At 40.7% G+C, this 27849-nt stretch overlaps 1 protein-coding gene across 1 annotated transcript in view; it reads right to left on the minus strand.

Annotated features, from left to right (window-relative positions):
• Window positions 1-26421, minus strand: part of GLUD1 (glutamate dehydrogenase 1) — a 41826-nt gene extending 15405 nt beyond the window's left edge. The window contains exons 1-5 of the mRNA XM_007458364.1: window positions 25855-26421; window positions 10202-10282; window positions 9607-9662; window positions 8123-8186; window positions 3667-3761 (exon numbers count right to left, since the gene is read on the minus strand). Coding sequence (XP_007458426.1) covers window positions 3667-3761; window positions 8123-8186; window positions 9607-9662; window positions 10202-10282; window positions 25855-26308 — 750 coding nt within the window. The 5' untranslated portion in view covers window positions 26309-26421. The remainder of the gene's footprint in view (window positions 1-3666; window positions 3762-8122; window positions 8187-9606; window positions 9663-10201; window positions 10283-25854) is intronic.
• Between the last annotated feature and the right edge of the window lie 1428 nt (window positions 26422-27849).

Consider the following 27849-nt stretch of genomic DNA (forward strand, 5'->3'; position numbering starts at 1 on the left):
GCACAGGCTCCGGACGCGCAGGCTCAGCGGCCATGGCTCACGGGCCCAGCCGCTCCGCGGCACGTGGGATCTTCCCGGACCGGGGCACGAACCTGTGTCCCCTGCATCGACAGGTGGACTCTCAACCACAGCGCCACCAGGGAAGGCCCTGTATTTCCTATCACTTTAAGGAGGACAGTCTTTTACCAGTGTTTAGTCCAAGGTTGAGTTGGCAGGGCCTCACAAAACTTTCTTTTGTCATCTTTGGGAGAGAGCTACGAATAACAATGTACTGTCCACTGTTTTGTACTATTCAATCTAATGCCTTGCTTAAAAAGAATGAAAGACCATAACCAGAGCTCATTTAACATAAGAAGGTGACATGGAAAAGCAACATTTTGGAAATGGCAGTCAAAACCAAAATTCTTTGAAGTGTCTCATACTGCTCCTGTTTTATTTCAGGGGATTTGTGGAATTTACCTGGTTCAGTGTTTATAAATATTTATTTATTATGCTTACTGAGGGCCAGTTATAATTATACTATCATTCACTTAATCCTCATGACCGTCTCATGAACTAGGTGCTATTATTACTGTCATTTTACATATAAGGAAAGTGAGGCACAGAGAGCTTAAGGCACTTGCCCCAGGTCACAGAGCTGGTATGTGAAGGAGCCAGTCCCAGAATCCAGGGTGTCTGAGTGTGCTCCCAACTACACACTACACCACCCCCCAGGAAATGAGACAAGCCTAAATTCCTCCATTAGATGCCCCCTTCCTTCCTTTTAGAGGAAACAATATTCCTCCTCTTCTAAGGCTGATCTTTCCACTAGGGCCCTTAAAAGATGAATCTGTGGCCCACACCAATCAACATGCCAAGAACAACAAAAACCTTTCTCTTGGGCTTCCCTGGTGGCGCAGTGGTTGGGAGTCCGCCTGCCGATGCAGGGGATACGGGTTCGTGCCCCGGTCTGGGAGGATCCCGCATGCTGTGGAGCGGCTGGGCCCGTGAGCCATGGCCGTTGAGCCTGCTCGTCCGGAGCCTGTGCTCCACAATGGGAGAGGCCACAACAGTGAGAGGCCCACATACCGCAAAAAAAAAAAAAAACCTTTTCTCTTTAGAAACAGGCACCTTTCAAGCTGTCTTCTCTCTAGTGCCATTTTTCTTAAGTGAGGGCTACTCTTCATGCCCTACTTCCCTCTCAACACGCCCTTGCAGTCTGGCTCCAACCTCACTATTCCAATCTAGTTGCTGAATTGCTGTCTTAGAACCACCCCCTCCGAACATCCACAACGCGAAGCTCTTGGCACTTCTCATTCTTTTCGAACTAATTGTTCCTCCCCTCCACCCCCCAATCACTCTTCAATCTGTCCATTCCTCTCCAACTCTATGGCAGGCCAATATCATCTCTTTTGGACTCCTGTGTAGTCTCCTGTCCCCAACAATCCCATTCTCTGCTGCACACAGAGTGAAGCTTACTGTGTCACACACCTGCTTACAATTAGCACTTCACTGGCTTCCCTCTGTTTTCAGGACAAAGACCAAAGTCCTTGCTGTCACCTACAAGGTAGGGATCTGGTCCGACTCTCCTGTGCTGGCCTCTCTCATGCCCTCTCTACTCTGGCCACCATAGTGTTCCCTCAGCCTCTCAGGTTCACCTTTTTTCACATCAGGACCTTTACCCAGGTGCTTCCTTCTGCTTCCAACCCTTCGCCAGTGCCACTCCCCCTGGTTGATGTGTACTCATCTTTCAGAGTGCAGACCAGAAGGTTACATCTCAAGTAGGCTTTTCTGATCCTACTCCAGAGACTACCGTAGTCAGGTCCCCAGTACTCTTCATAGCATCAAAACGTTTCCTTCCTGGGCTTCCCTGGTGGCGCAGTGGTTGAGAGTCCGCCTGCCGATGCAGGGGACGCGGGTTCGTGCCCTGGTCCGGGAAGATCCCACATGCCGCGGAGCGGCTGGGCCCGTGAGCCATGGCCGCTGAGCCTGCGCGTCCGGAGCCTGTGCTCCGCAACGGGAGAGGCCACAACAGTGAGAGGCCCGTGTACCGAAAAAAAAAAAAAAACAAACCCAACAACAACAACAAAAAAACTTTTCCTTCTAGCCTTTACCCCAATTGTATTGAACTCCTTGCTGTACTTTAAGCCTCCTGTGTAGTAAGTGCTCTCTCTATATTTTTAAAATAAATTGTGAGCAGTTAGGGTAGGGGGTCCCTGGAGGAAGAGAACCAGGCATGGCTTTCTTGACATGAGAAGCCATTTTGTGATCTAAGCCATCTTGTTATCAAAGTCTGTCTACAATGCTTGGACTTGAACAGGTCTCAGTAATTAATGATCTTAAGGGAACAAAAGAATGTTATCAAGCAAGAGAAGTAACAATAGCCAAGGTAATTTATCAGTTGTAAAGACTCCCAGTTCTGTTTCAATGGTAAAGATAAGCCTGAAGTGCTCAACCTCCAGATCAACTGGAACCTAAGGGATGACGATGTTGGCCTTTTCTGGTCTTAGTGACTTAACTAAAGCTTGGACTCTGCCAACCACCCAAGTCCCTTCATGAATATGCAGGTACCCTTAACTGAAAACTTCCCCAATTTTGCTGTTCAGGGAGACACTGCTTTGGGAGAGATCCCAGTGTTCTCCCTACTTGCTGCAAGGGATAAATCCTTCTACTGATCTTTGTCTTGGCTGTGTCTTTTGGCTCGACACCCAAGAGATGATCCCAGTTTTTGGGTAACAAAATGTCTTTTCAACTCACTTCCTCTTCCTACTCCTTAAGTGCTTTTCAAGGTTCCATCCCTTTCAAAGATGAAGTTAGTTGTTGTTCTTGTGTTCTGTATTAATGGCACTACTTCTGCTCAGCCCCCAGACTCTAAGTCCTCCTGGTTCTTTCTGACTCAATCCTGTCCTTTTCTTTGGTCCCAAAGATGCAACCAGTCCTGCTGAGTCTACCTCTGTCATGAGCCAATGCTTCTCCCCAGCCCTCTCGCTCCCGGCTGTGAAGACAGACACTGACACTGTGGAGGCCACCTCTTTGCTCCAGCCTAACACTGCTGCCAGCCCCTCTCCCCTAAGGAAGGGTCAGCATCAAAGGCTCCCCCGCTGACTAGCAAGTAAAATAAAAACACTGGGACTTGAGTATTTTTCTACTCTTTCCACTTACTTCATCATTCTCTTACTACCTTTCTAAATGTGCCTTATCTTCAGACAATCTGAGCTCTACAGTTTCCCCTCCTATCCTCCAAATCTCCATGTTTAAATTCTATCCATTTTCAACGTCCAGCCCTGACCAAATACCTCTTCCAGGAAGCCTGCTTTTAGAAACTCTCCACCCTACTATTACACTATCTCCATACCTTATCTGCTTAATGTGTCTTAGTTCCTTTGAGGGAAAAGCCCGAATTGAATGCTTCCTTATTTCCCTTTTACTGTCTGGTAATGTATCCTGCCCTGGGAGGTGATCTTTGAGGGCCCATCCCAGTGGTCAGGATAGGGTTGCATAAGAGTAAAAGCTCAATCCAAGTTCACTGCGTTTATGATATAAGATAGACAGAAGTAACATATAAAATCACGATATTAAAGGAGAGGAGAAAAACCCAGTGAATTCTCCCCTTATACATATCATCATCTGAACTGTTGTTTCTGGTAGATAGCAAATGAAGCCCTCAGGGCTTTGGTGGGTACTCACATAGTGCCCTATGGTGCTAGCGTAGGTGTCAGCAATCCAGGACATCTCCCGCTCGCCTGTGCTCATGTCTGGGGCAGGCACATCAATGCCAGGACCTGGGGGCACAGGGAAAGGGCATCGCATCAATTTTTAAGAAAAATGCATCTCAAACGCATAGATCCTTGCAATTCTCTATAATAACAAAGCTACCATGGCTAGAAAACTTTAGATTTCTAGGTTACTAATTCAAGTCATAGAAATACTTATTAAATGTTTCATTACAAAATTTACAGATACACAGTGTTACATGATAACTTCTCCCACTGGTGTTCACTTGCTATGTAAAATTAGCTATGCACAACTGATAAGCCACTCAACAGATTTCTGAATGTTGCAAGCATAGGCAAATCATTTAGCATCTCTTGACCTCAGTTCCTTAAACTGTACTTAGAGATAACAGTACCATAAGGAGGGTTGTTATGGTTAGAAAGTTTATGTGTATGAGACAGCACAGTGACACACTTGCTTACTGGGGGTGTAAGCCCTCCTCACCAAGTAAAAAAGGGAAAAGACACACTGCTGAAGTATTACGTTAAGCCCCGTAATACTTTTACCCGTGACGTAATGCTGCTTTGACCTATTATTCAAAGCTTACTCTGTACAGAAAGTTTTAGGCCTTGACTTTCAGCTCCTCAGATCAGCAAATAAAAAGTTTGAGGATAACAAGAAGCTAGCCCACAGGCAGCAACAAGTGCCAATGACAGCACTGATGCTGATGTCCAGTGAGATCTCAGATGGAAATGTATTAAATGGTGCCCACTCAAATCTGTAAAGGCAGGAACACATAGAAATATACCCATCAAAAACAGTAAGAATACAATACAAAACAACCTAATTATTTAATCGGTCATCTACACAGAGAAATACTATGCAGCCATTACAAAGAATGATGTACATCCATTTAAACTTCTTCCCTATGTTTAGACTTCAGCATTGTTTATAACTTTCTATATTGTTTTAATTGTAAAATACAAACTCGTTATCTTTATAAAAAGAAAAACACAACTTTTAAATGATTAAACTATTGTCTCCCAAATTAAATTCTTTCTAAGAGGTATACTTGAGTTCTTCCTATGATTATTACCTTTAGTCAACAGAGTGAGGTCCATTCTAATATTCTTCTACAGTTTAGGGGCCCAGGCCCTACGCATGTACATCCTTATACAAGTTGTGATGTGACGATACAGGATTGGTGTAAGACAACTTTGAAATCGTCAAAGTTTTGTTGTTTACACTCTTGCTCCCCGTTCCGTACCCAACCTGTAACTCTCCTATGTCCTGGTACTCTTTTCCTTAGGCGTCTTACAAATATCAAGAAGTCTAACTTCCCCCGATCCACCCTCACCCCATACAACTTTCCTGCTTGGAACAGTTAATGCCATATCCTAGCCTCATCCTCTGACAGAAGGGCTCCACTGGTCCATTGGCCACAATTCCCATCCCTTTACAGTGACATACCTCAAATGGAGGGTAATACAAGTATATTTAATCATATCGCTTTTCTCCTAAGGTATAAATGACAAATTGCTCCCACGTCTCTTTAGAGGTATCTACAAAAGTATTTATGCTTGTTTTCAGCAATACCAAGTGTTAAATAAGCTTGTTGCCTCAAATAACAATTCTATTTGGAGAAGGGCAAGTTTGAGGTATGTAGTTTGTAAATCAAAAACGTATAATGATAAATTGTTTTTCAAAAACAATTATTAGTCTAGATATGCTGAAGTCAGATAGCTCCCCCTACCCAAAGCAAAATCACAAAATATTATTAGGCTTGTGAGTTTTCTACTCCATACAAAATCAGTGTATAGGGATGTACAGATTACAAGCAATTCCTGGATTACAGGTAAATTCTCAAATACCTACAGGTGTGAAAGTCCATCCTTTTAAAAGCAGGTAACTACCCTTAGGAAAGTTAAAATGCCATCACTCAATCCCAAAACAGTATAAATAAGATAAAAAATTGGCTGAAAAAAGCAACTGCTTTCACAGAAAATGAATGTAGGGGTAAAGCTAAAAGGGTAATTTTGGTGCATAGAGATAGAGTGGATGAAAAGGGAATTTCACAGTTTACAAAGGTGGTATCAAAACTCACATAACAGAATTAACACCCTTGCACAAACTAAAAAAGAAAGAAAAAGAGGAAGGACCACTTCTCAACTCATTCTATGAGGCTAGTATTATCCTGGTATCAAAGACTTCTTAAGAAAAGAATACGGCAGACTAATATCTCTTAGAACAGTATCAGAATGAATAAAATACTTATGAATAAACTTAACAAAAGTAGTGTGAGACCTGTACACACAAGCCACAACTACTGAAGCCCGCGTACCGAAACGAAGAGCAGCCCCCGCTCGCCGCAACTAGAGAAAGCCCGCGTGCAGCAATGAAGACCCAACACAGCCAAAAATATATAAATAAATTAATTAATTAAAAAAACCCCAAATAAATAAATAAATAAATAAATAAAATGTATGTTTAAAAACAAAAACAAATGGAAAGACATTCAGTGTTCATGGACTAGTTTAAAGTGGAAAATAGAATAAGGTATGAATGTTCTCCCTTGGATGAAAAGTGGCACTGTTGGTGGGGAAAGTGGGGGGTGGTGGTGGTGGGATGAACTGGGAGACTGGGACTGACATGTATACACTAATGTATAAAATACACTATATATACACTAATATGTATAAAATAGATAACTAATAAGAGCCTACTGTATAAAAAAATAAAACAAAATTAAAAAAAAAAAAAGGTTAAGATGGCAACACTCTACAAATAGGTCTACAGATTCAAAGCAACCCCTATCAAAACCAGAGCTGACTATTTTTGCAGAACTGAAAAGCTGACCTTAAACTCACACGAAGTGACAGAATCAGGACCCAGATTCAGGTCTAACTCAAAATCTGAAACTCTGTGGAAAGGGAAGTCAGAAAATAACCGAAATGACATCAGTTCCAAAGGTTTGCTCAGGAGTAGTTCTGTGCCCTAGAGAGGGAAAGAATGCCAACTGCATCTCTCTTATGCTACAAAGCTTTCTGGGCCCAGATGTCAGTTTAGCCACATGGTGGCTTTTGCACATAAGCAAAAAAGTCAAACTGCTAATATTTAAGCTTTCAGTGTTTCAATGAATCACTTTTTAACCTTTGCAATTACAGGGTTCTTGTCAATATAGAGAAAATTAAGCTGGATATCCTCTATATATGGACAATAAATACAACTGAATAAAGTCTGATACCACTCAAGACTATTAAATATGTTTGAGATTTAAGCTAAGAGTTTAAGCTAAGTTATGATATAAAAAATTATGAAGTCTATCAGAATTAGTAGATATTTCTGTGAAGGAGGTAGTTATCTCATTAACTACCCCTGTACAATGACTGTGTAAGTAAAGCTCACGGCAGTGCCAGGGAGGATGCATGCCAAGAATCCAAATGCCTTTTAAATTATAAAAGACAGGACAAATCTAGTAAAGTTCTAGTGTTACTTAAAAGGGGCAGATTTCAAAATAAGGATATATTAAGTTCACAGGAACTTGTCAACAGTGAGAAGAATACTGGGGAAGGAAAACAAGAGAGACAGGAAAACAGCAAAAGTAGATTTTCTTTCCTATTTTAGTCTTCTTAGTTTTAACTATTGTTAAAGGGGCAAAATTCTATTAAATGATTTTATTTTTTAAAAACAAATCAGAATCTTTCTAGGACAAGAAAAAAATAGACAATTTGCTTGAAATTTAAAGATTAAATAATAACTATATATTACAGTAAAGAATATTCACATCTCATACACAAAATAACATATGACATAGATAATAGTACGATAGAAAATCAAGAAAATGAAGATCAGTACCCTCAGAAATTTAGTCCAAGTAACAAACATTAGGAGCCCCAGGAATCCTTAAAATCAGCCAGTGATGTCACAGTGAGTAATCAATCAGCATGAGCCTCCACACTCCCAGCCTGTGCCCACTGCTTTGAAGGGAAAGGCCTGCTTAAGCCTCCAATTCCAAACAGCATCAGTTTTCTCACTGCTTTCGCAACAGGATTACTATTGCAAAACTGCTTTTTGCATATTAAAAACTGTTTATTAGTTCCTAAAATCTTTTTGGATATCACAATTGTGATTGTGCTTGTTGTTCAATGCCGTTACACTGATCAAAAACCTTTATTATGTCTGTACAAGGAGAAGAGGTGGAAGTGACCTCTCCTGGTATCCACACTGTATACTGAGAACCTGAACTTTTCTATTAGAGAGGTGTCATGAACAGGCCCAGGTATGTTCACCATGTTTAACACAGAACCCAATTTCGCAAAGTAAGAGGACAAGTCTCTCTATGCATGTATAGACAAAAGCAGGAGTTTAAATTAAGACAATTACTTTTTAGATGTTCCCACGCTGTGTAAATCTACATGGCAATACATACCAATAAAGCCCTTCTTTGCCAGCTCCATGGTGAACCTCCTTGTGATCTTTTCCAATTCATTATCCTATAAAGGAAAAAGGTGAAACACAATAATGAAAAAATAATTTTTGATAAAAAAGCCACTTGTGGAGATAACTAATAGTTGCATCCTATTTTCTACTTATAGGATATTTTCATATATCTTCTTGTGTAATCTTCAGAACAATTCATAAAGTAGGTATTTCCATTTTAAACGGAAATTAAATTTTAAATTTGAGAGACCAGAAATTAGGTTACGTGAGGAACACATAGTAGCGCTAAGGCTCAAACCTGTTCTCCTTGTATTAATATAGGATCTTATGAGCAATCCTTATGGTGTATTTTCATTTAAATTGCAAATTTAAAAAATAAAATCATATATTATTTGTATACAGATATTTATTCACATAATTTATTTAACTTAATACAGAGGTTAATTAGCAGCTTAAATTAACTTGGAATTGATAGGATAAATAATAAAATTTTTACCAAACTAGTTAAGATATGTCACTAGAACCTTGGGATCCCAACATAAAAACCTCAGAGCAGTTATATATAGTATATGATATAATATTTATTTATATATAGAATACATTTATATTACAGTCGTATATAACACGCATGAATATAAATGCTTAAGAATATGAAGGTATACTAATTATATTAATTACCTTTTAACCAAGTAAGAAAATGAAAAAGGACATTGATGTAAGTAGGTGACCTTTCATATGGCAAAACACTCAATGAGTTAATTATCTGCTTGTTTTTCCATTCCTTTTAAAAGCAATAGGATGACTTCCCTGGTGGCACAGTGGTTAAGAATCCGCCTGCCAGGGGCTTCCCTGGTGGCGCAGTGGTTGAGATGCCTGCGATGCAGGGTACCCGGGTTCGTGCCCTGGTCCAGGAAGATCCCACATGCCGCGGAGCGGCTGGGCCCGTGGGCCATGGCCGCTGAGCCTGCGCGTCCGGAGCCTGTGCTCCGCAACGGGAGAGGCTACAACAGTGAGAGGCCTGCGTACCGCAAAAAGAAAAAAGAAAAAAAAAAAAAGAATCCGCCTGCCAATCCAGGGGACACGGGTTTGAGCCCTGGTCCAGGAAGATCCCACATGCCGCAGAGCAACTAAGACCGTGTGCCACAACTACTGAACCTGTGCTCTAGAGCCCACGAGCCACAGCCACAACTACTGAAGCCCGCGCACCTGGAGCCTGTGCTCTGCAACAAGAGAAGCCACTGCAATGAGAAGCCCGTGCACCGTGACGAAGAGTAGCCCCTGCTCACCACAACTAGAGAAAGCCCACGCGCGTTAACGAAGACCCAACACAGCCAAAAATAAAGAAAGAAATAAAGAAATTTATAAAAGCAATAGGAACCATTAATCTCACTGGTATAGGGGATACACAGAAGTCCAGTAATTTCAAGTCCTTTGTAAATGCACCACGTGCACTAATGTCACTTTGATACTTACGGTATAGTTCTTGGGATTAATCTTAACACCAGCTTTGGCACCCCCAAATGGCACATCTGAAAGAGAAGGCTGAAAGTTATTCCATATAAAGGCTAAAAGAATTAAAAAGGCAGAAAGTACTGTGTAATACTATACAAGTGTGATACTTTTAGCTTTAGTTTCAGAAAATTCAATAAATAAACCCACAATCTCTTCTAAAATGTTGTACCTTAAAATTCTAGTGAACGGAATACTAGACTAGGCAAATTACAATGCATATTTAATCAGCGTGCTTTACTATTTCTAAAATGCAATGGCATATTTATTTTCCTTATTACTGATTTGGTCTTATTTACAGAGTATAGAAAGGAATTTAAAGATCTACACTTAAGGAAAATTCAATTAGTTCCTATAAAGTTCCCCATTAAAAAAAAGACTAAATCTTAATTAAGGCTAATTGAAAAATAATATAAGTCAAAATGTGCAACCTAAAACAAAAACAAAAAACCCCCACTTCTGATGAGGTATATTTCTCTAACATCTTAAAAGTAACCTTGTATGCAAACATATTTCCCCCAAGAGTTCTTATTAGGTAACAGCAAAGGAGACCACTTACCAACCACTGCACACTTATATGTCATCAGAGAAGCCAAAGCTTTTACTTCATCTACACTCACATCAGTGCTGTAACGGATACCTGGCGGTTTAAAAAAAAAAGGGGGGTGAGGAAGAAGGGGATATATTTAGAACATCCTTCTGGCATGTTGAAAAAAGAATTTTAGAAATTGAAAATGTCCACACTTTTTATGGTTATTTTCAAGAACACCTAAAGTAGCTTATGACTAAAGAGTCAATAGGGGGACTTCCCTGGTGGTCCAGTGGTTAAGATTCCATGCTTCCACTGCAGGGGGGCTCGGGTTTGATCCCTGGTTGGGGAACTAAGATCCCACATACTGTGTGGCTTGGCCAGAAAAAAAAAAAAAGAGTCAGTAGGGAAAAAGCTGCTAATTAGATACACAGAAGGAGTGACAGAATGAGCACTGAATTTGATTCAAGTGTTTTCATATTTAAGAGAATAAGATTGGTTTAGTTCAGTGTTTGCTTTCTCGTATGAGTAGCATCAAGTAGGGTTTCTGGGGGTTTTGAGATAAGATAGCCCTGTCCTTCAGGGACTTATAACCCAGTGGGAAATAACAGTAAATACGATTTCACAGACAAAAATTACCTTCAAATGAATGTTTTTTACACTTTCAGGGAGGCAAGTAACTCCATGGAGGCTTTTCTTTCTTTTACTTTTTCCTTTAGGTGACTTGGTAGCAGAGAGTTCAAGAATTTTGCTATAGGCAAATGGATAGTTAACAGGCTTGACAGTTTAAACTTGAATATCAGATGTCTAAATAGAGGTTTTGGCTTCAATGGGGTATAACCAAAGAGATCCTTACCTGTAACTCCCTTCATCCACTGCCAGCCTCTTTCAACCAAGAAATGAGAAGCTTGACAAAGTCATCTCTCCTTCCTGGAAATGAGCAATTCCCTTCACTCTTCTATAAGGATGGGAGGTAGCCAAGCAGACAGACAACTCGGAGTCTTAATGCCCCCAATCCTCTACCAAACTAGATGTTTTTGGTAGAGGGGACACAGAAAGCGGCTATGCCCACTACTTTGGTTTTGGGGGTCTTATTCAATAACCCTTACAAGTTTTGCAGGGTTAAGCCACCTCTCATCCTTTTAGTCTGCTGCTTCTCAACCCTAAGGAAGAAGGCCTGAGTGAGGCTGATGTTTGCACACTGCTTGGGGCTCCCTGACACTGAGTCACAAGTATGGGGGCCCAGGGACACCTCTTAAAGGATTCTGGGAATAAGTGAGTCAAAAAATAAATATTTTCCAGATAGAAATACACAGTATTCTCATGGACCAGCAGTTTGAGAAAACTCCCTCAGTCATTTAAAAAAGCTGGCTTCTTGGATGTTTCAGAAAACACCTATCTGAACATAAACGACACATTTCAAGAGAATTTCATCTGTCGGTACATGATCATAAAGAGCAAATTCTGAAAGTGAACATATTTCTTCGTCCTATCAGAAAAATAAAATGAATATATTTAGAAAAGCAAGCTCTTAGAAAACTGTATCTTGCATATAATGGGCTCTCAGATTATTTGTGGAATAAACTGTTATTAAAATTTTAGAATGAGAAATGACAGGGTTTTGGGGTTTCCTTTTGCATATAGCAGATACCTGTTGCTATAAGCTTGCTTCCTCATTTTGTTCAGGTCTTTATTAAAACCTTTATTCATTCTGAGAGGCCCTCCCTGACCACCCCTTTTAAAATAATTTAAAATAGCACTTCTTCCTCATCCCCACTCTCCAGCCCCTATTTACTTCAAATTGATTTTGTTTGTTTACTCTCCAGCTTCCACCACCACTCACCCCCACCCCAGCAAATTAGCACCATGAAGACAGACTTCCTTTTGTCTCCTAATTCTTGGTGCCTAACACAGAAAATTTGCGTGTATTAGGCACTCAAATACATGTGGAATAAATATGACTATTTCTTGACTCTTAAAACTTAAGGTAGAAAGACAGAATCCATGTTAAAATTTTGACATACATGTAAGTCAGTGCCTGTGCATATTATGGAAGGAATAAAAAGCACTAAAAAGCAAAAGTACCAGGTCCTAAAAACTATTCCAGAAAAAAAATCCAAAATTTGTAAGTAATATTAAGACCAAACACTGGTTTCAACAAAAATTGCTTAATTTAAAAAATTTTACATTGAAGTATTCAGGTATACAACATAGTAATTCACTACTTTTATAGATTATACTCCATTTAAAGTTATTACAGGGACTTCCCTGGTGGCGCAGTGGTTAAGAATCCTGCCAATGCAGGGGACGTGGGTTTGAGCCCTGGTCTAGGGAAGATCACACATGTCACAGAGCAACTAAGCCTGTGCACCACAACTTCTAAGCCTGCGCTCTAGAGCCCGAGGGCTACAACTACTGAGCCCATGTTCCACAACTACTGAAGCCTGCACACCTAGAGCCCGTGCACTGCAACAAGAGAAGCCATCACAGTGAGATGCCCGAGCACCGCAACAATGGGTAGCCCCTGCTCGCCGCAACTAGAGAAAGCCCGTGCACAGCAATAAAGACCCAATGCAGCCTAAAAACAAAGTTATTATAAAATGTTGGCTATATTCCCTGTGCTGCACAATATATCCTTGTAGCTTATTTTATACACAGTAGTTTGTACCTCTTAATCCCCTACCCCTATCTTTCCCCTCCCTCCTGGTAACCACTATTGTTCTCTGTATCTATGAATATGTTTTGTTTTGTGAAATTCATCCATCTACTTATTTAATTTTATTTTTAAAAAATTAATTAATTTATCGAACCCGTGTCCCCCGCACTGGCAGGCGGATTCCCAACTGTGCCACCAGGGAAGTCCCTATTTATTTTTTAGATTCTACATATGAGTGATAACATACAGTATTTGTCTCTTATTTATTTTACTAAGCATGATACCTTCCAGGTCCATTCATGTGATTGCAAACAGCAAAATTTCATTCTTTTTTAGGGCTGAGTAGCATTCTTTTTTTTTTTTTTTGCGATACGTGGGCCTCTCACTGCTGTGGCCTCTCCCGTTGCAGAGCACAGGCTCTGGACGCGCAGGCTCAGTGGCCATGGCTCACGAGCCCAGCTGCTCCGCGGCATGTAGGATCTTCCCAGACCGGGGCATGAACCTGTGTCCCCTGCATCGGCAGGTGGACTCTCAACCACTGCGCCACCAGGGAAGCCCCGCATTCATTTTTATACTATATTTATATATGTAACATATATATAATATATAAAAATTATATATATATATATAGATAGATACATCTTTATCTGCTCATTTGTTGGACACTTAGAGTGCTTCCATATCTTGGCTATTGCAGGTAATGCTGCTCTAAACACTGAGGTGCATGTATCTTTTCGAATTAGTATTTTCATTTTCTTCAGATATATACCCAGGAATGTAACTGCTGGATCCTATGGTAGTTCTATCTTTACTTCTTTTGAGGAACTGCCACAGTTTTCCATAAATTGGCTGCACCAATTTTATACACTCCCATCAACTCTACTAGCATTCCCTTTTCTCTACATCCTCACCAACATTTGTTATTTGTGGTCTTCTGTCCATTTTTTTATCAGGTTGTTTTTCTGGTATTGAGTTGTATGAGGTGTTTATATATTTTGGATATTTAACCCCTTATCAGTCATACCACTTGCGAATATTTTCTCCCACTCGGTAGGTTGTCTTTTCATTTTGTCAATGGTTTCCTTTGCTATGCAAACACTTTACAGTTTAATTAGGTCCCATTTGTTTATTTTTGCTTGTTTCCTTCGCCTTAGGAGACAGATCCAAAAAAAATATTGCTATGATTTATATCAAAGAGTGTTCTGCCTATGTTTTCTTCTAAAAGTTTTATGGTTTCTGGTCTTATCTTTAGGTCTTTAATCCATTGAGTTTATTTTTGTATAATCCATTATTTTGTATAGCATGAGAAACTGTTCTCATTTCATTCTTTTACATGTAGCTGCCCAGTTTTCCCAGCACCACTTACTGAAAAGACTATCTTTTCTCAATTGTATATTCTTGCCTCCTTTGTTGTAGATTAATTGACCATAAGTGTGTGGGTTTCTTTATGGCTCTCTATTCTGTTCCATTGATCAATGTGTCTGTTTTTGTGTAAGACTATACTGTTTTAATTACTGTAGCTTTGTAGTATAGTCAGAAGTCAGGGAGTATGATACCTCCAGCTTTGTTCTTTTTTCTCAAGACTGTTTTGGCTATTCAGGATCTTTTGTGGTTCCACATAAATTTTAGGATTATTTTTTCTAGTTCTGTGAAAACTCGTTATGAGATTTTTCTTTTTTTTTTAATTTTTGGCTGCATTGGGTCTTCATTGCTGCACACGGGCTTTTCGCTAGTTGCATCGAGTGGGGGCTACTCTTCATTGCGGTGTGCGGGCTTCTCATTGCGGTGGCTTCTCTTGTTGTGGAGCACTGGCTGTAGGTGCTCAGGCTTCGGTAGTTGTGGCATGCGGGCTCGGTAGTTGTGGCTTGTGGGCTGTAGAGTGCAGGCTCAGTAATTGTGGTGCACGGGCTTAGTTGCTCTGCAGCATGTTGAATCTTCCTGGACCAGGGCTCAAACCCATGTCCCCTGCATTGGCAGGTGGATTCTTAACCACTGCGCCACCAGGGAAGTCCTGTTATGAGATTTTGATAGGGATTGCATAAAACCTGTTGATTGCTTTGAGTAGTACAGACATTTTAATATTATGAATTCTTCCTATCTATGAACACAGGATATTTTTCCATTTCTTTGTATCTTCAGTTTCCTTCAATAATGTCTTTAAGTTTTCAGAGTATAGGTCTTTTATCTCCTTGGTTAAGTTAAAAAATTGTTTAAATACTAAAATGTGTTTATACAAATTGTCACTTAGTGAACAGGCATTACTTAGGCATAGTATTTAGTGGAAACTATGCTAGGCCAGGGAGCTGGGTTGGGTGCAGTGCCCAGCATTTCCTAACTAAGTGAATTCACCCCAATAGCAACTGCTGTGGGCATCTGCACTTGCTCACCTGGGGAGGTGCAAACAATGGTCTTAGGCTTCATGCAGAATTGCTTGGGATAATGTGTTTGAGGCAGCTGGCACAGTGTCTGCATGTGGTCAATACTTCAATCTCAACTATTTTCACTGCTATTATAAGTATTGCAAAGTAGTGGCAAATAACAAAGAAATGTAGTTTTTAAAAATTTAAATGGATAGGATTTTAAACAAACAGCTCAATAAACTTTGATTTCATTACTTCTCAAGACAAATTCATGGAGGTGGTAAAATAGTGCTCTATTAAGAATCAGCATTTTTCCTATTACAGTTGAAGCACTTTTTTCATTGTGCTTTTAGAGTCTATGGAAATAGTCACTAAGTTACATTAATTTTCCTTGCTTTCTTAAGTGGGGGAAAAGTTACTTTCCCTTACCCAGTGCTTATAACTAATGCATTCAGTGGGAAACGAAAAACAGCTTGAAATACTAACATTCATAAATCACACAGCAATCCTAATGTTCTAGACTTAAATGCTCATTAGAAACCAGGCCCCTCCTTCTACAAAACAGGGTAAACAAAGTCTATTTTATTGCAGAAGTCCTGGAATGATATGAGTCAGAAACTGCATGTAACAAAAAACATGTTTCCACTGGACGGCACCCAGGAATTCCTGTTTGTAAAGTGAAATTTTCTTTCCTAGCCACACCCATTTAGAGAGCTCAACTGCAAGACACTGAAGAGTAGTAGTTACATAAATCACCTCATTCCACAGGCATTTTCTGCAGGCTAGGAACCAATGAAGACTTCTGGTGAATTGAGGCAAGGGACCACTATAAGGAAAGTAGTGGAGTCAGGGGAATAAGCCCTGTAACTGATAAGGGTGAGAGACCTAGAAATGAATGCAGGGGATGCCTGGGCTAAATAAGACATATGCTTTCATTTTTAACTTTCTAATTAGTGATAGAAATTAGTGAATGTTTTTACATGTGGAATTTGGCAGATATACTAGTACAGGCTCCAGTAATACAGGAATTACCCACACACCCAAGGGCAGGCTAGTTACTCTTCTTCCTCTGCGACTGGAAACCAAAGACAATTACTAACAATATACTCTGCCACCTGAAAATTCTTTACCACATTCTAATGAATGCTAAGAATATGACTGCAAAAAAGACAGTATTCTCCAATAAATTTGTAAATTCAGTGGATAAGGAGATATTAGCACAATTGGTGTACATGAAGGACAAAATGATGTGACATATACTTTGAAGTTCTGAAAGAAGGGGAAAACCTAGCATTTTTGAATGCCTGCTGTATAGCAAGAATAGTAAATATGAAGACAAAGTCATTCAATAAAGCCAAATACCCACATACATAAAAGAAAACCAAAAAAACTTAAAACATTTTAAACCAAAATGAAGCAAGAAGGACCTTATTTGCAGTATGAATATTCTCACTTTTTATAAAACCAAGCCTTTCTTTCCCTCTTTTCTGTGACACAGAAGGCTAAGGTAAGCAAGACCAACAGGGATTGGATGGGGCACAGGGACAGAAACTAGAAGGAACAACTTTTATTACAAAAATGGAGAAAAGTATATTATAGTTTTTTGGTGTCTTGAAGTCTTAGAGCCTACGCTGACACTAGCATTGCTACTGTTTGGGAAGAGATCAACAGGATCTTTGAACGACAGATGTAATAATGGAGGTAGATGCTTCCAATGGAAAGCACGAGTCCATGGCTGGGTACTAGAAAGGGAACTGGGTGATTATACAGATGTGGACCACAGGTCTGATGTCATTATAAATGGGGTCTGGTGGGGAGGAATAAATTAGGAGGTTGGGATTAACATTTACACACTACTCAATACTCTGTAATAACCTATCTGGGAAAGAATCTGAAAAAGAATAGAAACATGTATATGTATAACTGAATCACTTTGCTGTACACCTGAAACTAACACAACATTGTAAATCAGCTATACTCCAATATAAAATAAAAATTAAAAAGGAAAAGAAAGAAACGGGGTCTAAACTGAAGGACCACGGCTGAAAGAGTAATCTGTGCTTTCAGTTCACCAGAGGAAACTAAAGAAACACCACCCACGACAATGTTTATTATTTATCAAACTTGGTAAAGCTGGAGGAAAGATTGGTGATAGAACTTTGAAATCATACCTTTGATTCTCCAGATAAATTAACGTAACATATAGTTATTTTGAGCTAACTGGTAATCAGATGTTTCAAAAGAACACTAATGAAATGCAGACCTCTGCAAACTATACACAGCACAAAACATTTCTCAGCCTTTTAACTTAATTCCCAAATATTTTCCTTACTACCCTCAAGAGCCTAAGATTGGTGTACAGTAAGTTTTTCTAGGAGGAAAAAAAGAATCAAAAGCAAAAACTGACTAAGTTGCTATGGTGATAAAGAAAACACACCAGCCGATTACTTTGAAAAAGATGCAGTGAAAAACACAACTGAGTAGCTTGACTTTTTCTCCCTTTTGCTAGCTGACTCAAACCCAAAAACATACAAAAGAGCTCCTAGCGACTAAGTCACCATTGTTTTTTATGATGAATCATTAGCTAAACACATTCATGAAAATTCAAATGGGGTTTTAAAAGTTACTTAAACCTGGATCTTTTAACAGGGTTTGATTTACTGACCAGAAATTCAATTTCCAACTGTATTGTTTCTTTTCAGAAACTATTTACTCAATAACCAAGAGTTCTGCCACAAGTACAGAACCCCAGAAAGGCAAAGAGGACTTAGAACTCTTAAAATTCATGCACTAATACACTTGCCATTTACTCATTAGAACTTGTTTTCTCACTTAATATTCCCTAACTCGCAATAGAAGAGCGTAACTTAATTAAAAATGAGAGGAGGGAAAGAAGCAGTGAGGAACCAGTACCTACCCACCAGCAAGTAATGACCATGTAAAATACTAGAAGTCTCACAAAAATTCCTTCAGCTCCAGGAAGGAGCATTTAGTACAGGAACTAAAGACTGCTTGACAGTATCCACATACTGTTCCGTGTAAGAAGGCAGGGAACAAACACTTTACAGTCTTAACCCATTATCAAAATCTTTATTTTAAGCATTTTGAAAAGACAAAACTAAGCTTTCTGGGAAGCAAATGTTTAGCTGCTGTTGGAAAAACGAAATGAAAAATATATTTCTTCTTTCCATTAAAATTTCAAAATTATGTAACACATACGCATGTTTTCAAAATTCAAATACAGAAAAAGCTGATGTCTCCTGATTACCACTTATGACCCCAGCCCTTAGGGGTAACTATTCTAGGCAACTTAAATGTATATAACCTTCCAAGTCATTTCCCTGCATTTATGTACATACATATCTATAGAACATAGAGCTGTTTTGTGTTTAAATATTTAACTTACTGCCCGATGGATGGAGGAAAGAATATGAATTAAAAGGGGGATTCTGTTAATTTTTGTATTATAGATTCCTTATTCTGATAATAACACTAAGCTTAGTCATATCTTCATACCAAACAGGTCCTGGAAATGATGTTAGTAAAACTGGTGAATATAAAGTGGATAACACTTAGTAAAAGACAACAATTTGTTATAAAAAAGTTCAAAGAGGTAAAGGCTCAAAATTTCAGATATCTAGTTTCATATCTATTATTTACAAGTCTAGGTGATATCTGAGAGGGATCTTAAGAGAGGACGAGAAGAATTATAGGGATATGGGAGACAAGGTAGGGACGGGCACCACACTCTTTTTTTTGCAAGGGTAAGATTGAGAAAAACATACGTCTGTATCTCCAGTTTTCCTAAGGATCATTTTACACCAGATTCCCTTTATTTTCAAAATTCAGTCCTCTTTCCTAGTAACACTTCTTTCCCTGATACCAGTTTTTCTACCAGTGTCTCAGATGAGAGTTAAATCTTTGACTCCCTATTCCATATATTCTACCTGTAGGGGAATCCTGAAGCTAACTAGGAGCCCATCAAGAGTTGCCTCATTAGAACAAAAGGTGCTCTTATCAACCAGGAAATTCCAAGGGATTTAGGAACTCTGTATAGGATGCTCCTACCACCCCCCATAACTCAGGAAATTACAAGGGTTTCAGGGGCTCCGTGTGAGCAACTGGAGTCAAAGGCCAAATATTAGAACAATGGATACTCCGAGAACCCCTATCACTAAGGAAATTACAAGGATTTTAGGAGCTCTGTATTAGGAACTGCAGGCAGAGACCACATATATATTTATTATTCCATAAAACCTTACTTTTCACTATTTACAAACATATTCTGTCCTCATGACCCCAACACACAGTCCCACCTCCTGCCTGAGCTGATGCCACCCCCTCTACGACATCTCTATCTGAAATGACCTTTCCCCAGTCTAACTCCTAACCAGCCTTCCCTACTTCCAAATCAAGATGGTCTTTCCTGGGCATCTTCCTTGAACTCCTATTGCAGTAACATATTACCCAGTGTGCTTCCAACTGTGTCACTTATTGACTGGTTCCAGGAAAGGAAAATCAACCTTTATAATTTTCATTTGTGTCATCTTTCACATTTTCCTCTAGCCAAGCAGCAATTTAGAAAAATCAGAAGGTCTGACAGACTTTCTCCAAGAACAGTCAAGAGAATAGCAATTCATGATAAACAAAGGCTTTTCTTAGTTTTTAGGAAGAGACACCCAGAAGAAAGCCATTTAAAAATTAGTGACCTGGGCTTCCCTGGTGGCGCAGTGGTTGAGAGTCCGCCTGCCGATGCAGGGGACACGGGTTCATGCTCCGCTTTGGGAAGATCCCACATGACGCGGAGCGGCCGGGCCCGTGAGCCATGGCCGCTGAGCCTGTGCGTCCGGAGCCTGTGCTCTGCAACGGGAGAGGTCACAACAGTGAGAGGCTCGCGTACCGCAAAAAAAAAAAAAAAAAAAAAAAATTAGTGACCTGAGTAGTAATAAATTTTGACTAACTCTAAAGAATAAGCATATTGCAAAGTGCTAAAAGAATTATCGCACTGAAGACCCATAAAGATACATGAAATAACACTGGTGGAGAAATGGGTTTTTCTGGCCGACATAAACTGTTTAAACACCAAAGCTCTTGAAACCTCTTTTCAACAGAAAACTCTTTAAAATGTTCCTTCATTGCCTAAGTAATTACAAAAAAAGCGACTGGTAGTCATCACCTGTGAACGCATTTATTTTCTAGCAAGAAGTTAGGTCTTCTAATAGCTATTAACAAATTTCAAATGATCCAAAGTAGTAGGAATCATTGTATTGATAGCATGACATGATTCTCAATCAGTGCTTACCCCATGATACAATTTGTAACTTTGTACATGAATAAATCCAGACAATGACTAAGAAGGTGGGTGCTGGAATCAGATGGCTGGAGCCTGAACCCAACCCTACTCCTTACTGCTGTGTAACCCTGCCAAGGGAGACCTCACTCTTCAGCCTTAGTATCTGCATCCAAAAATCTGGGTCAACAGTGCATTCATGAGGTTGTTCTGAGGAATCAAAGCAGTGAAGCACGAAAAGCTCTTAGCAAAATGCCTGGTGTACACGTAAGAGCTCAATAAATGCTATTATTGCTATCCCTTGTTTTGCCAGTTGACCTTTGTGACTCTCAGGTACAGCTGCCTTTTGAAAGGTAACTAAAAATGTCTTGAGCAGTCCTCTCCCAGATTGTCTTCTTGCCCTTCATAAAACCCGTCCTGCCTTTATCAGTAGTGTTTCATACATCAGTAACATTTCAGTCTTGATAGTGAGTACTTCAATCTACATTATTTTCTGCCTCTGGAAAGGGGAAAACACTGATTCATCTAGATAGCTAGGTCAGTTTTAGATAATAGCTGTGGACTTAAAACCGTTCCGGTTATCTTGAAGGAAAGAATTGGGAGTAGAGCTGTTTCATTTTATAACTTTCACTATTATTAGAACATTTGAGTCATACGTATGTATTTTAACAGGGGTTTGTTGGGTAGAGCAATTATGGGCCATTTATGAATCAATGTGCTTCATTAAAGTGATATTAAAGGTTTTTTCCTTTATTATTTACATTATAACAACCTAATTATTATTGGTTGTTGGCAAAGCCCTCAGTATCTTTAACATAATTGGATAAGAAACAATTTTCCCAAGCAATCTAAATTATCACCAACAATCTAAACCTAGTTTCTCCCCACTGTATAAGTTATAAAATCTAAGTCATTTCTTAGAAATTTAAACATTGTCAGTTTATCTGGAGTTTGATACATACTACTGGTGTTTGTCCTCCAATTTTTGATGCCCCAATTCCTGAAAAGTGTCCTTTGCATATTAAGTGAGCAGTAAGTGTTTGTCTTCCTGCATATGGGGTTTTTACTGCCAAAGCAAACTAGCTAGAGGGATTCACACAACGTGACAGGAAGACTGAAGGACAACCTGGCTTACAGGTCTCCACCATTATCGTAGCTCTTCATTCCGTAGTATTTTCGGGGAGGGCATTTGGCTCCCATGAAATAAGAAGACCTTTATAACAGCAACGCAATTCATATTTAACTAAAAAAGTATTAAAAACAACAATAACTCAAGGCTAAGGGCTAGAGGGTAGAAGACATAAACTACCTGTGTTCTAACTGAACTTCCAGGTTGAGTTAAATTTATATACAAAGACTACATTTACCTTGTGGCAGCAGATGTAGACACATACTCACATTCTAAAAATATTAGTGTGAATTTATTAAAAGTTACCCGTTTTGATGGTTGTCAATTCAGCATAGGAGAAATCAGTAAGAAACTTTTTTTTTCCAGTGAAAGCAGAGGATGTCTCATTTAAAACCAGTATCAGAGACCTACTAGAGAATGGACTTGATATGGGGAGGGGGAAGGGTAAGCTGTGACAATGTGAGAGAGTGGCATGGACATATATACACTACCAAACATAAAATAGATAGCTAGTGGGAAGCAGCTGCAGAGCACAGGGAGATCAGCTCGGTGCTCTGTGACTACCTAGAGGGGTGGGAGGGAGGGAGACGCAAGACGGAAGAGATATGATAACATATGTATATGTATAACTGATTCACTTTGTTATAAAGCAGAAACTAACACACCATTGTAAAGCAATTATACTCCAATAAAGATGTTAAAAAAACAAACAAAAATCACAGTATCAGTACTTTCTAGTGTTTTCTCAAAAAGCACTACCATTTACCACAAACTTAGATCCCAAAGGCTGAGGGGGACTTCAGTACAGTACTGACTCCAACCCTTAGCTGGCTGCCCTGCCCCCAACCCCTGTATCCTGCCGCCCAAAGACAAGAACAAAGACCATCTACCTCCTACTGTTTCTATTTTTGCATTTTGGCTCTTAAAAACAAGTCAATGGGTCAACATAAGGTACACTTTTTTTGGGGGGGGGGGTGCTGATATTTGCAGTTAAATGAAAGATTTAGGTCAGTGCATCAGGATTCCATCAACTTTATTTAAATGATAATTTTGGAAAGTTCTAAGAGGAAAAATCAGTCACAGGAAATTTGGACTCAACATTTTTAATCTGAAGACCTGAGGCGGGGTGGAGGATGGGAGGACAGGAGGGAATAGAAAGTAAATTGACTCCTACATCAATGAATTGCTATCATCAATCTCTCTACTTCTCCCCCAGTGAGTTAAATAATAAATTTCCTTCTAAAAAGGTATATTAATCTCAGGTCGAACCAGGGCCAATAAAATACAGAGAATTTATTCTGAAAAAGTTAACAGGAATAATCACTGATTATGTTTTCAAACACATAAGAACCTTTGAAAGTCTTCTTAAAGCAAATTCCCACAAGATTCATCTTTGCTGAAAATATTTTTAAGGCCTCCCTTAAAACTTCCTTTCAGAGCATGAAGCACACTCTTTTGCAAATCCTTAACAGATGCAAATCTATTGCGTTCATTTAAATATGGTTATGTGGGAAAAGAGAAGCACAAAAACAGTATGTATTATTAAATATTTACTTATTAAATATTTACTCAGTATAAAGTACACATCAGCCACCCTCAGGTCTTAAAACCACCTGTTTCCCTTACCCATATTATAAATTAGATTGTTGTTTTGCTACAACCTTGAGAATTTTATGTTGGTAAACTCAGGTTAAAGGTTGCTCTTGATGAAAGATTAGAAAGCTGAGGGTTGGGAAAAGGATGATGCAGAGCAGACAAGGGTCCCCCCCAACCCAAAGAAGTTGGTCAAGAAGGCAGTCGAATTAGGATGGGGAGAGAAAAGTGTGCTTAGGAGGGTAAGTTCACATGGCTTATCCAAAGCATTTTAAAAAGTCTCAGTCACCTAATATATGCTATATTTCTAAAACTAGAGTGAGACCAAGGAGGTTAACAACTTTCTTGTACTGTTTAATTAGAGGGGAAAAAAACCCACTGAAAATAAGTCCCTCTTGGAATATACATTCTCTGCAACAAGATGGGGGTGATAAATGGGTAGGAAAATCCCAGAGTGTCATGAAAGCAAAGCATGGATGTCTACAGTACCCCCATTTTGCTGACCATCTATTTAGTATCCTGTTCATTATCTTAAGCACCCCAAAATATGTTGAAGAGCCTGCATAGCTATCTGATCCTCCCCCATCCTTTTCTCTCCATAAAGTCTTTCAAATTTCTTAAGATAATAAATTTATCACTTTATATTGGCTGATTTTCTTTCATATTATCTTGCAATGCTTGCTACTCTTTATTAGTTGCACTTCCGTTTCTCTGTTAATATGCTGGGATTTAGTAGTGCTTGCAGTGCTTTAGTAGTGCTTGTAAATGGGATAAATAGAACAGAGAATTGTATCTTACGTTCTAGTAGGAACAAGTGTTACAGTAACAGTGCTTTCAATAGCTGATGCAATTTGTTGCTAGGTTTATTATTATTTTGGTATAAAACTGCTGTGGCAAGAGGAAGAGGACTAACAAATTAGGACAAACTTTAGTGAGTCTGTGGAGTTGTGACTCATGATAGGAGAGGGCCTGGCACAGAAAGAACAGAATAATATAAAGAACTTCAAGGAAACGAAGTCAGATCCTGCAGAAAAACAAATATACTGGTTTTGCTGCATACCTTTTAAGCAACTGGAAAATACTGCCAACAATATAGTATATAAACTTGATGTCCATTTTAAAGAAACACTGCAATTTAATATTTGCTAACTTTGCCTCTTCCAACATCTTTGATTTTCTTGGGAGCTTGAACTTGTATTCTTGGTTTAGAGAATAAGGGAGTGGATAGGAAGAAGGCGCTGTAGATGAACAGTGTGTATGTTTTATGTAGTATTGGAGCTGGAAAGGGAAACCAGAGGTCAAAGTGGTTCAAAAGTTGGTTTTAGAAGAGGAAACTGAGAGCTTAGAGGATAATTAAGCTCTAAAGGTTAAGTCCTAGAAGTGGGTAGGGTCAATGCAAATTTAGCAAGTAGTAGAGGTAAATCATTTACCTTTGCAGTTTGAAGCAACCTTTGTTCCTGGGCTAAGAATGCCAGCAGAGCTCAAATTTTTCTGCTAGAGAGATTTCTAAAAATCATCCTTAGAAGTCAGCTGGTATAATAGAACACTGGACCAGATTTACAGAGACAAAGGGTCTAGCCCAACATCCTCTGTGCTTATTAGCCAAGCAACCTCCAGCTAGACTCTACCTCCTCGGGCCCTTTATTCTACATAATTTTTTAATAGAAAAAAATGGTTTTGCCACGTTACTTTTAAGCACTATTAAAGATGCATTTTGCGATTTTAAGGGGGGAAAAGCAGGGGGGGAGCCTTTATTTGCTCAAAGAAAGCAATCTGACTGCAGAAGAAGCCAAATCTACAGACATTCAAAAATTTAAACTACAGGATAACTTGGTGACTATCAAATTTTAACCGACTCATCCCCTTTCTTCAAGCACTTTATCTTTTCCTCAAGCTCAAATCTGGTGCTAACCTGAACCAGTACACACCCACAGGGCTATTTCATTCCATTGGCTGGCGGGCCGTCCTGCAGTCTACACCCTTTAGATTTACTGTCAGGATGCCTGGTGTTTGTCAGATGTTACACTGCTCATGTATTACCTTTTTCTGTGTATGCAAAACTGAAGCTGCCAGAGTAGGACAGTAATTTAATAAAAGATCGAAGTATAATTAATAAATTCATCTGCTTAGTAAAACTCTGAATTTCAAACTTAAAAGGCAATTCATTTTGTATGTTCCTGTATCATCTGTCACTGTTGTAGAGTGAAAAAATCCGAAAACAATTATTTCGTGGTTTGCGTTCGCCTGAGTCATAGAAGCCCACAGAATCTTTTAGAGGCACAATCTGATGGGCCGGTCATTTCCTCTTCTACAAGTGATTTCCGTCAAGACCCACCCTGTTTGTCACAGTCCCTAGGATCAAAAGAGCGGTGGCAGTGTCTTCTGCATGCAGCATCAACAAGCATAAGCCGGGGATGACGGCTCGCGGGGGATGACGCCTCGCGGGGGAGGACCAACTACGTGGTGGGGATAGGGCGGAAAATTCACTATCCACCAGAGCCTGACACATCCCAGGCCGGGGCTAGGAGGGAGCGGGGAACGTGGGAGGGGGACAGTGCCCGCCGGGGCTGAGTCGAGCCGTGACCCGGAGGCAGGAGGCCGGGCGGGGCGGGGCGGGGCGGGGCAGGGCCGCGGGACAGGGCGCGAAGGGCTCACCTCCCTTGCAGGGCGTGCGGTGCTGGCTGTGCTGGGCCCGGTAGCCCTCGATGACCTCCCAGGAGCCGTCGTCGCGCCGGATGGGGAAGGACAGACTCAGCACATGGTTGCAGGGCTTGATTATCCGCAGGATGCCACGCACCCGGTTCCGCTTCTGCTCCTCGCTCTCCCGGGTCTTGAGGTCCTCCACCAGCTTGTCCTCCACGATGCTGGCGCCACGGTCGAAGAAGCCCTCCACCATCTTGAAGAAGTTGGGGTCGTCCTCGCGGTCGGCCGCCGCCTCGCTGTAGTGTCGCCGGCCGGGCGGCGTGAGCCCCGGCTGCGGGGCGGCGGCGGCTGTGGCGGGCTGCCCGCGGGCCCGGCCCAGCAGCGCGGCCGAGTCGGCTGCCGCCGAGCCTAGGGCTGCGGGCCCGACGCGGGACAGTAGCAGCGCTTCACCCAGGCACCGGTACATGTCGGCAGGACGGAGGCCGCGGAGGCAGGCCCGGGGACAGACAGAGGGAGGAAGGGCCCGGCGCGGGCTGCCCTTTTAAGCTGTAGCTTCCTGCCTTCCTGGCTGTCCCCTCCCCTCCGGCGCTCGCCGCCTAACGGGAGGACGGACTTAGGGTGCAGTGGGCCAACGTCGCCTGTGCCTTGCAGGGCAGGGGGCGCGCGCCGCCCAGGGAGCCGGGTCGGCGGCGTGCGCCGGCGGGGGCTCTCGGGGGCGCGCAGGCGTGGGTCGTCCTGGTGCGCATGCTCTCAGGGCGAGGGGCGGGGCGAGGGACCCCGCAAGCTTCCGGGATCTGCGGGGAGCAGGTGTCTCAGGTTTGTACGCGCCCCGGGCCTTGTCCGGTGGGGGGTGTTTTGCCGGGGGAGGGAGCCTTCCTGGGGAAGGGGCCCACCTGCCTCTGGGGGGCGCTGAGAGTCCGGTCCTGAGACCGCGCGCGGGTGAAGGTGGTGCGGTCTGGCGGTGGGCCGAGGGCGAATGAGTCATGGGTGTCCCTCCTTTCCGCCCGGGCGCCCTCGGGCGCGGGGCAGCCATCCTGTCACCCCTGCGTCTGTCTTGGGGCGGCCCGGAGAAGCAGCGTTTGGAGGCCCGGCTAAGAGCTTGGCTTTATCCGCTGGGTCTTCGAAGAACTCTTGTCATCGGAGTTGGAGTTTTGAAGTGGCTTTTAGGAAGTGGAAGGGAGAAAGCCTGAGAGCTGGGGAATCCCTTACCTACTGGCTTTCACCACTTTAAGTTTTTTTATTTTGTTCCATTCAACCACTCAGTGAGGTTGAGATGAAATAGTTATGTTGTATCAAATACAAATTTGATACAAATCGTTGTATCTTTCTAAAATTTACTGAGTGTGCTTCCCCATTTCAGAGATACGTTCTTGAAATAGTCTAAAAACAAGGACGCTATAGAAATGCAATAATACTCCCGGATATTGTTTCTCAGTAGTATATGTATTAATGGTCCAGAATAGGATTTGTAAACGTTAAAGGACATGAGGGTTTAATTATGTACTTACACATACTTGATGAGAAATGCTAAAGTTATACATTAGATGCTTGTTAAAAGTCTAATGACTCAAGTTTTTAAGACAAGCTATCAAAGGCCGCATAACCAGCTTTAGCGGTCCCAGTGTACTTTCGTGATTTTAAAATGGCACTTTTTTGACCTGCAAAACGATTTTGCTTCCTAACATTCACTTTATTCATCTATTAGCATATGGAAGAGAATGTTTTAATTCTCACAGTATTCAGTACAGTATAAGGTGATAACCTAGATCAACTAAATTACATTAATCTATTCAGTGTGCTGTCAAAGCAAAAAAGGCAGAGCTTATCTTATTTTTATCTTTTTTTTTTGTATTATCTTATTTGCTAGATAAATGATAGTCATTATATTTGTATTGTGTTTTTCAGTGATAACTATTCTCTGGACTGAATCCTGAATTTGTTGTGTTGGTCAAATGATTAAGGTACTAAATTTCCTTTTCACTTGATAGTATTATTTTATATTGCAAA

This window comes from Lipotes vexillifer, unplaced genomic scaffold (genome assembly GCF_000442215.2).
Source record: "Lipotes vexillifer unplaced genomic scaffold, Lipotes_vexillifer_v1.1 scaffold437, whole genome shotgun sequence".
In the NCBI taxonomy this organism is placed as follows: domain Eukaryota; kingdom Metazoa; phylum Chordata; class Mammalia; order Artiodactyla; family Lipotidae; genus Lipotes; species Lipotes vexillifer.